General features: G+C 33.0%; 1 protein-coding gene across 1 annotated transcript in view; it reads right to left on the bottom strand.

Moving 5' to 3' along the window:
* Positions 1–57: 57 nt before the first annotated feature.
* The window catches only part of ankrd26 (ankyrin repeat domain containing 26), a 37,366-nt gene continuing 26,317 nt past the window's right edge, over positions 58–11,106 (bottom strand). Inside the window, exons 34-43 of the mRNA XM_079412151.1 lie at positions 10,915–11,008; positions 10,235–10,312; positions 9,385–9,519; positions 8,528–8,640; positions 7,208–7,349; positions 6,786–7,076; positions 5,552–5,787; positions 4,324–4,573; positions 2,656–2,701; positions 58–2,222 (exon numbers count right to left, since the gene is read on the bottom strand). Of these exons, the coding sequence (XP_079268277.1) occupies positions 2,068–2,222; positions 2,656–2,701; positions 4,324–4,573; positions 5,552–5,787; positions 6,786–7,076; positions 7,208–7,349; positions 8,528–8,640; positions 9,385–9,519; positions 10,235–10,312; positions 10,915–11,008 (1,540 nt within the window). The 3' untranslated portion in view covers positions 58–2,067. The remainder of the gene's footprint in view (positions 2,223–2,655; positions 2,702–4,323; positions 4,574–5,551; positions 5,788–6,785; positions 7,077–7,207; positions 7,350–8,527; positions 8,641–9,384; positions 9,520–10,234; positions 10,313–10,914; positions 11,009–11,106) is intronic.

The following is an 11,106-nucleotide window of genomic DNA, read 5'->3' as shown; positions in this document are numbered from 1 at the left end:
AAAGTGATTCACCATTTTTGACTGGTCTGAGACAATGACAAACACAACAGTAAGGCCCATGTTCATTTTATAGCTTTTAAACATCTCAATATAAACCTCTGAAGACAAAAACAATACTGAAATGCTTGGAAGAGACTACATATTTCAGTTGACAAAAACATACAGATGAATCTGATGAAAATTAAAAACATGCCACTGTCATATTTCACCACAAAAAAAAAACATTGCATAATGAAAACAAAGATTATTTTTGAGAGTTTTTGCACCGTTAACAGTTGAGCACATTTTCTACTCCACTTGTCATTAACACACCAAAAATGTATTTAAATATAGATATATAGCGTTGCATGGTAGTGTCTGTTCTACTGATTTTTTGTATTTTAATTAAAAAAAATAATAATTAAATGCCAGCAATGAGAATTTGGTGGTAAAATCGGTTTGTCTATTTAAAGAAAATATCACAATGCAAAAAACCCAGTTTTATTGACATTTAGCAAATTACGCTTAAGCAGTTTTTGTACAATTAATAAAGCATAAAATGTGTTTATATATATTTTTACAAACATTTTATATATATATTAAAATGAACCATTGTAGTGTCTGTTTTAATTTGATTTGTGTATATATTTATACATGTATACTTTAATAATTTTTTAATTACAGTAATGACAATTTGGGGGTAAAATGTGCTTAACTGTTAAGAAAATATCATGCAAAATAAAGATTTTTTTATTAACATTATGCAAAATATAATTTTATGCAACATCTAAAATATGACCTGGTGAGATTCACTCATACACACGAAAAGATTCATCCTGAGCACAGCTGTCACATACTCTAGAAAATCACCAGATCATTGTCTAGTCTTGACTCATTCAAGTATAGCATTCATTTCCCAAAAACATCTCCAAATGAGTGTTTGGTCATTTAAAATGAAAATAAGTATATCGTATATATTGCACGATAACAGAATGTACCATTGTCATTACTTGGCAATAAAAGTAACGGTACAAATGTAACACTCTTTATATGCCTCGACTTCAAAAACAGCCAAAATATATACATAGTCAACTAAAAACCCCACATATGATAAAGACAGAAGACTTTGGAGATGCAACACTGAAAGCTGCACTTCACACGTACCTTAAAACCTCAGTGACACTCATATGGCTTCAACGACAGAACGACTTAAACACACAGTTCACTTGCTCCTGAGGCACAAAAGTGCATTGTCACACACGATTAAAGATCACAAACCGATTGTAGTGTTGAAACTTTGGCCCTTTTGGTGGTCTGGATTAATACACAAGTCCAGACAGGCAGCCTCGTTTCAGTCTCCACAGAGTTTTTCATTCATTTTGACTCAGAAAAAAATGCCGACGTTGGTTCCTGACCAGCAGGAATCAGTCTGGTGCCCGGGATTTTACAAATATGAATATATTCTACTTCCATAATGAGCCTTATGTTAAACAAACTGAAGAACATGTTCAGATAGACTTGAGTATTAAAAGGAATAGTTCACCCAAAATGAAAATTTGCTGAGAATTTAGTTAACTTTAAGTCATCAAACATGCGTTTAGCATTACATCACTTGCTCAACAATGGATCCTCTGCAGTGAATGGGTGCCGTCAGAATGAGAGTCCGAACATCTGATCAAAACATCACAATAATCCACAAGAAATCCAAACCACTTCAGTCCATCAGTTAACGTCTTGTGGATTATTGTGATGTATTTATCAGCTGTTTGGACTCTCATTCTGACGGCACCCATTCACTGCAGAGGAGCCATTGCTGAGCAAGTGATAGAATGCTACATTTGTCCAAATCTGTTCCCATGAAAAAACAAACGAATTTTTAGTTGGCAAGCAAACTTGTATTTTTTGTTGAACTATATTCTTCAGTGCCCATAAGGAGGCAACGTAACTGCTTGTAAAACACCAGCTTTAGTAAACAAACTCGTGTTTTCTCAATTTCTCTGTTTTTTTTGAGGATGGTCGAGAGGGTTTGTGGGTCAGTGTTAAGGCGCTGGAGTTGATTGTGCTCACAGTGTGTGGACTGACCGCGGGTCAGATCATGTAGTTCTTCTTCAGCACCTCCAGGTACTGTTGAGTGGCTCTGCTCAAGGGGTCCGCCGGCTCCAGACTCACGTTCAGGTTCTGAGAGCCAGAGGCCGATCCTACGGGAGACATGCGGGCAGTTCCTCCTTCCAGCTCTCCTGTCACTGAGAGAATGATATGAGAAAGAAAATAGTCACTTTTGAGGCCATTCACATTAATACAGAACATATTTCTGCTTGGACTTGAGTGGAGATCCAACCAATCAGGATGTAATTCTAACTTAAAGATCATATTAACTCTGTAAAGTCTGACATTTTAAAGTATAGTCTGAAAAATCAATGTATCGTTTTTAACTGAACAGTTTATTAAACCTTCAGACAAAAACACATTTTTTTTGCATGCATTTTGTTTGTATTTTATGGCTCATATAGTGTGATATAGGAGAATATGGAGTTTGTACTACATATTTAAATTCTAATATAAATTAAATATATAAATTCTGATAGCTTGTAATCTAAATGAATGTGATCCTCATAACAGTAAAAAGGACTATTTACATAAAATACATGTAAACATTTAGTTGTAATAATGTCTCACCGTTGTCCAGCTCCTTCGATATGTTCTTCTCCAGCTCCGTCTGCATCTGCAACAGGAACAGACAAACCGGATTACACATCTGACTTCATCTCATCAAACACGCATGTCCTAAAACTAGCACTCAGCCAGCTCTTTTTTTAAAGTTCTCACAGCGTTCATACTATAAAAATGTATAACCGTCCATAACTATGCAGATGCATGGTTTTGACACATCTGATTGGTCAAAATCCAAATGCTAGTCAAAGCATCCATTACCATTCAAAAATGTTGGTTTTAAGGCTGCATTTATTTGATTAAAAATACAGTAAAAACAGAGAAATTGTGAAATATTATTACAATTTAAAATAGCTGTTTTCTGTTTGAATACGTTTTTAAAATGTAATTTATTCCTGTGATCAAAGCTGAATTTTCAGCATCATTACTCCAGTATTTAATGTCACATGACCTGTTTTTTTTCCTGAACAAACACGGCCATAATGTAACCCTAGCTAGTGATATAATTTTATTTTATTATTTCATTAGTATAATATCAAATCAAGACTGTTAAATGTCAGAGGCAAAAAAAATAAAAATCATCTGAATCATTTACATATTCATTTTAGTATGAGAAATGACCTCAAAAAGGATCAAATATAGGGCTTCAAAACATGTTACATCACATATTTCTTCATAAATCATAGACCTCGTTTAAATATAAATATTCATAAAAATTAAAAATAGATATAATAGATACTCATGCTACTTTTGTAGTATATTTACTCTGCAGTATGTCGATTTTCTGTATCCTTTAAATACCTAAATAACCTTCTACAATTGTCAAAATGTGCAGTAAACAACCAGAGCATGCTGCACTCAGTACTGTATCCCACAATGCAATGCGCTTGACTTTACCTTCCATTTCCAGTGAAGAATGAACTCTCTGATCCAACTCCCAAAGTTAACATTTTTACACAATATAATTCAAATGTAAAATGATTTATTACCAATAAAACTTCATTAAAACTAAAAAAAATATACTAAACTGTTATAACTATTAAAACTAAATTTACTGCATATATAATCATTAAAACAAAATCTGAAAAAGTATAAACAAATTTAAAATAAAAAATAATGACAAAAGCACTTAAAATTACAAAATTGAAATGAAAACAGAAAATATAAAAAAACAAAAGCTAATTCAAAATAGAAATAAATACTATAAAAAGTAAACAAATAAGTCTTCAAACTCTGATCTAATTAAAATCTGACACAACGTTTTCTCCCGTAAACAGCTGTGTGAAGCCGCAGAGACACATGAAAGCAGGTGTGTGTGTGTGTGTGTGTGTGTGTTCTGACAGTCAGAGATCTGCACACATCAGCTACACACCTGCTCAGGTATCAGGCTGCAGAGAGGACAGGTGGGAAACAGATTTTTGAGCTAGAAGCTGAAGATAGCAGAGACAGAAGAGGTCATGAGTCCAGACAGCAGCCACAGGAAAAACAGACCAGGAGGTTATTTACTACGTTTATGAAGGGAAAGATAGTGGAAGGAGGAACATTGTTAGTTAGTTTTAGAATCACCACCTGGCATGGGATTTATTTTGGGTGGCTCTTCTAAAGCTAACAGTAAGTATTAGTTTATGGTTAGTGTTGGATGTTGAGTCAAAGACTTCATGCAGCATCGCTCACCTTTGCCAGGTAGGCCTCTACACGGCTGCTCTGGGATTCCCCTACCGTATCCAGCAGAGGCGTCCCGAGGCCCAGACTCCTGTTCAGGGGTCCTAGAGAGGCTCCGTACGCCCCTACGGAGCCCAGAGACGCCACATCCAGAGCGGGGCCTCCTAAACCCCCGTTCACTATACTGCTGGTGAGCAGAGATTTACAACGCTGCCTCTCGCTCAGAAGCTTAGTGTTGGCTTCCGCTAACCGCTCGTTCGACCTGCACAAAATTAACAAAAAGATATTTTGGCACATCATGAAAAAAAAAAAAACAGTAAACCTTTATGAAACAGAACTAAATCAACTAAATAACTGCCTATTTTTTAAATTGAAAATATTTACTAGGGCTGATTAAAATAATGATAAAAAACAATTTAGGGTAATTTTTGTTATTTTAAGAATTTATTCATGTTTGTTTTTTACTTGTCTTTTTTTAACTTGGTAAGTTTATCATATTTTTCTGTGCCTCCCTTAAAATGGTTTAAAATAACATTTATTTCTAATTTTATTTGACAATTTTTTTGTCATTAATTTATCTGTTTTTATTATTTTTAGCACTACTCTCTTTGAAATAATATTTCTTTATATTTTACCATTTTCATTTATATTTTATAAATGTATTTATACTTGTTATTTTTACCTGGTAGATCTATCATCCTTTTCTGTGACTCCCTTGATTTTGAATTTTTTTTATATGTTTTATATATTTGTATTTACATTTTACAATTTTTATTTACTTTTTTATTTTAGTAATTTATAGATATATATATATATATATTTATATATATTAATCTTCATAATTTAAATTTATCAATCTTCCTCAATATGCTTTGAAATAATATTTATTTACATTTTGCTTGATATTTTATTTGTATTTATTATTTTTAGTTTTACTTGCTAAATTTACCATAATTTTCTTTATATATCTTTATATATTTTGAAATAATATTTATTCTTTTATTTATATTTTGCTATTATTTTAAATAATTTATTAGAATTTATTACTTTTAGTTTTACTTGGTAAATATATATCATTTTCTGCACCTGATAGGCATTGCAATAGTCGCCATTAAATTTTTTTTGTGACTAATGCAACTAATTAAAATTTTTAAATCTGAAAATGTGATAGAGTTGTGATTATAATGAAGACATATTTCTAAATATAATTCTGAGGACTGGCTCCCATCATGCCTCTCACCTCTCTAGTTTGGCGGCCAGACTCTTGCGGAGACGGAGCTCTTCGCTGTACAGCTGTTTGTAGCGCTCCAGCTCTGTGCGGCTGGAGTCTCTCTGAACCAGACTGTCCTGCTGAACGCTGCGTATACGGCTGAGCTCTCCCTCCAGATCCCTGACGCGCTGCTCCTGCTGAGCGCGCTGACTGGCCTCATTAGCAGCTTTCCTCTGCTCCAGAGCTTCCTGAGATGCTGCCTGCGTCTGATGAAGGAAACGTACAAACAGGGTCTAAAACTTCATCATAAACAAAATAATTATAATTATCTTTATGAAATAATACATTTAGTTTTTTAACTTTTAACTTAAAAAAAATAATAATAAATAAATAAAATAAAATGCTGTCTGCGTGAAACATAAAATCTCATAAAGAAAATTATTATATCAACTTTATAAGGAGAATTATAATAATTATTTTATAAAGTAATATTTTATATTTAAATAAAAATATATTATAAAATAAAATAATAATATATTTAGTTTTTTAACTTATAAAATGAAAAAAAAAAAATAACTAAAATAAAATGCTGTCTGCGTGAAACATAAAATCTCATAAAGAAAATTATTATATCAACTTTATAAGGAGAATTATAATAATTATTTTATAAAGTAATATTTTATATTTAAATAAAAATATATTATAAAATAAAATAATAATATATTTAGTTTTTTAACTTGTAAAATGAAAAAATAAAAAATAACTAAAATAAAATGCTGTCTGCGTGAAACATAAAATCTCATAATGAATAAAATGATTATATTAACTTTATAAGGAGAATTTTTCAAATTATTCTATAAATGTATATTTTGTATTTAAATAAAATATATAATATTATCAAATAAAATAACAAAATATAATACCTGCATGAAACCATGTATAAACATATATAAAAACAAAATTATTCTAATTAAAATATATATAAAAATAATATAAATAATAATAAAATAGCAGTAAACTAAATAAGATGCTGTCTGCATGTGAAGAGTACATAAATAATGAGCTAAATTAAAATAATATTTTATACTTACAATGTAAAATAAAATAAAATAAAAATGTAAAGGAACATAATTTTTGCGTAATGTTACCAAAACCGGCCAGTAACGATTTTGTATCCACTTGCCTTTTCACTTATATTTGGTGCTTAATGATCATTTACAATAAACACATTGTTAAAGTTGAGACTCTGACTCATGTTGTGTACCTGCAGGAAGAGGTTGACCTCCTCTAGTTTGTGTCGGATCTCCTGTCGGGCTCTTTCCTCCGTCTCCCGGCGGTACTGCTCGGCCTGGCTCTGGTCCATCACACCGACCTCCAGCTGTCTGCGCATACTGGCCACCTCCTCCTCCAGCTGCCTCTTGCTGCGCTCCAGTTGCTCGTGGCTTCGGCTCAGGCTCTTCACAGACGACACCTTCTCCTTCAGCTGTCTGTTCACCTCCTCCAGCCGCGAGTAGCGCGACGCCTCCCGCTCGTACTGAGACTGCAGCTCATCCACCTGCACCAGAGGAAGGTGGCAACAGGAGGAAATAAAGAGACTATATCAAGTTTGCCTACTTTAATCAGACAGTCTTAAAAATGACTAAAAATGTTGCAAAGGTCCGTAAATGCTTAAAGCTGAGACTGTACCCGAGTCTTCATTCTGCTGACGGCGCTCTCTGCCTCCAGCCGGTGGCTCATGTCTGGTCTGAAGCTGCCCAGAGGAGAGTCCAGCTGTCCACCGCCCTGTTCCCGCAGCTGCTTCTTAGCGGTTTTCAACAGTGTCTTCAACCTGACACACACACAGAAAGAGAGACTGAAATTAGAAACATTCTGTATCAGTGTTGTTATTGTTAACTAAAACTAAAACCATTACTTTTTTTTTTTTCATATATAAAACCATGATCTGCACTCACAAAAATAGTCTTCTTTCTTGCTGCTGGTGATGAATGTAATAAAACATTAAATTAAAACTATTTTTGTTAGTGCCGGTCATTGTTTCTTATACTAAGTAATTAAATAGATTGATGCACCAAAATAAAGTATTAAGTGACAAAAGAGCGCAGTGCAAACAGCTTTCTGGACTTTTTTTTTTAGTTATAAATTGAAATAAAGCTGAAATAAAATGAAATATAAATATTTGATGTGAAATGTAAATGAAGAATTAGAAATGTTGGCTTAGCAGCTAAATTAAGTTCTAAAATGACTAACACCAAAACTGAAAAAATAATTCAAGCTAAATAGAAACGTTTAATACAAACTAATAAAAATGACAAAAATACAAAACAAATGTACTTAAAGTAAAATTAAATGAAAAATAAAAACAAAAGCTTATTATTAATAAGTATTAATATATACAAGATATTAATAAATATTGTAATAAAATATATAAATAATACTATAACAGAGTATATAAAAAGACCACTGTTCTGCTTGCATTTGAAGTCAATTAAACCTAGTTAATTTATTAATATATACATATATATATTAATATATATATATATATACATACATATTTATATATATATATATATATATATATATATATATAAAGTGTGTGTATATATTTTTTAAATAAAGTGTGTGCGTGTATGTGTGTGTGTATATACACACAATTTTATAGCTAAAAACATTACAAAAGCTCATAATGATTTTTCTCATTTCCACCATAATTAACATGGATAAAAAGAAAAATGACATGATTATTTGTCCTGTTTAATATCCTGTTACACTTTAAGACATATATCAGTTTTCAAAGGCTGTATCGAGGTTTTTAGCACTACGCACAGCTGCAAGTCATTCTGCAGCACTAGAGCAGCACAAAAGACAGGCTTGGAGTCAGGCAATGTGCACTATATGTGTGTTTCTCACAGATTCAAGCAGGAGGATCCTCATAGCCGGCTTCTCTAGTACTCAAACACGTCTACAGGTGTAGAGCTGCAGCGGTTGGGTTAAAGGTCAAAGGGTCACCTGTACATTTCTTTCTGAAGGTCAGTGTTTCTCTTCATCTCCTGCTCAAGACGGGTGTCCACAGATTTCTTATGCTCAGCTAGTTTTTTGGCCTTTTTCTTCTCGAGCTCCATCTAAAAGATGCATTTGTTAGAAACTCTGGGCCGCAAGACACTTTGGCATGTGTTCCACTGTGTGATATGAATTATCACCAATATTATTTTCATCTAATATTTTTAACAGTGCAACTACCATTTAAAGTTTGGGGTCTGTACAATTTTTTTATGTTTTTGAAAGAAGTCTCTTCTGCTCACCAAGGTTGAATTAGATGATCAAAAATTCAGTAAAATTGGGAAATATCATATGTGAACTGTTTTCTATTTGAATATTAAAATGTAATTTATTCCTGTAATGCAAAGCTGTATTTTCAGCATCTTTACTCCAGTCTTCAGTGTCACATGATCCTTCAGAAATCATTCTAATATGCTGATTTTCTGCTCAAGAAACATTTGATTATTATCAATGTTGAAAACAGTTGTACTGCTTCATATTTTTGTGGAAACCATAATACATTTTTTTTTAGAATTCTTTAATGAATAGAAAGTTAAAAAGAACAGCATTTATTTTAAATCTTTTGTAACATTATAAATTATTTTACTGACACTTTTGATCAATTTAATGAATCCCTGTTGAATAAAAGTACTAATTTCTTTATTGCAAAGAATAAACAAAAATTATTGACCCCAAACAACTGAATGGTACTGCAATATATAAATTTCAAACTAAAAGAACAAACATTCTTTCCATATTTTATGAAAATATCAGGTGTAATTCAATGTGACACATTTTAGGTGGACATTATTGCGTCTTTCTGGCACCTGATTGGTCAGTTCTCCTTTCTCTTTCTCCAGCTCAGAGAGGCGGAGTCCCAGTCGTGAGCGGCTCTTTAGCTCCTCCTCCCACAGTGCTTGTGAGTCCTGGGCATTATGGGATAGCATACTCTGCTTCTGCACCTGGAAAACAGATATATTTTCCTGTAGAACTACGAATCAGGGTTATTATCGCTAACTAAATCAAAGACAAAAAAAAACTGAATTAAATTAAACGTATAAAAAAAAAAAAAAACATTTCCCATTTTCATTTAAGGTAACCCAAAAATGAAAATTTTGTCAATTACTCATCCTCATGTCGTTCCAAACCCGTAAGACAAATGAAGATATTTTTGATGAAATCCGAGAGATCTCTGACCCTGCATAGACAGCAACACAACTGAAATGTTCCCAGACCCAGAAATGTAGTAAGAACATCAGTAAAAGTCCAAGTGACATCAGAGGTTCAACCGTAATTTTATGAAGCTACGAGAATACTTTTTGTGCGCAAAGATGTATGCAGGGTCAGAGAGCTCTCGATATTAATATATTAATTTATTCAGGTCGATGAGTAATTAATGACAGAATTTTCATTTTTGGGTGAACTATTCCTTTAAGGTAAAGTACTAAAATCAAATAAATATAGACACATTTTTAAAAAAATCTATTAAGTTCTGTGACAAAGTTACTGAAACTTTGTCTAAAATTAAAATGAATCAGAAAAAAAAGGAATTTTTTTTTATATTTTATATTAACAAAAACTAATAGTATATCAGTGATACTAAAATATCACTGCTATGAATAAACTGAAATTTTCTCAGTCTGTCCTCTCTTCATCCATTGCATTTAGAAAGTTCACCTCTCGGTTGAGTTGTTCTTCTAGCGTCATCTTACTGCTCTGCAGGTTTGTGGCGAGATCTTCCAAACGATTCCTGACCTGAGAACATCACAGATGTCAATATGCAACAGGGTCTTGCTGATGGCTTCAATTCACTCTCTTAACAAAGTTCTTCATGCAGATCTAGATCTACTTTTGATCTCAGAAACCAGAAATGCAGAAGGTATAGAGTTTACAATCAATGCAAATCAAAACAAAAACCCTAAACCCACCACCAAAACAGAGAAAATACCCCACTAATAACCCTACTAGAGAAAAGCAATAAAGCATACAGACACTTTATTGTTTCTGGTTCATTTCAAGAGTAAATCACAGTAAGATTTGAGGTCCCGAAGAGCTGTAATTCACAGTAAAGAAAGAAGAACCAAAAAAAGGGAACTGCTAGAATCATAGCTAGATGTTTGATACCAACCCCTTCTCCAGGTGATGAGCCTGATAGCTGTGAAAAGAGTGACCATCAGTTTACATGAAATCTCCTCTCTGACTGACTCGCATGTACAGTCAAGCTCATTCTGCACTGGCACAATTAAACAGAGTTTATCTAAAGTGGAGCTCAGATGACTTAAGAGGGTAAAAGGAGGTTCTGTCAGGATTAATGTCTAAATCCACCATCATCAGCTGAGTCAGGACAGAGAACTCACCACAGCACCCTCCTGAACACCCTTCTGTAGCACCTCAATGTGGTTGGTCTGTTGTTTGGCTGTGGCCTCCAGTCTGGCGTTCTCGATCTCTAACCTGTAGAGATATCATAATCACATGAACCATGATCAGATAGCTTAGAAGTTGTTTACAGTTAATAATGAGGACACTTTGTGTTGTTTAGCTGATGGATG

Source organism: Barbus barbus (assembly GCF_936440315.1).
Source record: "Barbus barbus genome assembly, chromosome: 48".
Classification (NCBI taxonomy): Eukaryota; Metazoa; Chordata; class Actinopteri; order Cypriniformes; family Cyprinidae; genus Barbus; species Barbus barbus.
The sequence above is the reverse complement of the archived record's forward strand: the minus strand, read 5'-3'. Positions and strand labels throughout refer to the sequence as shown.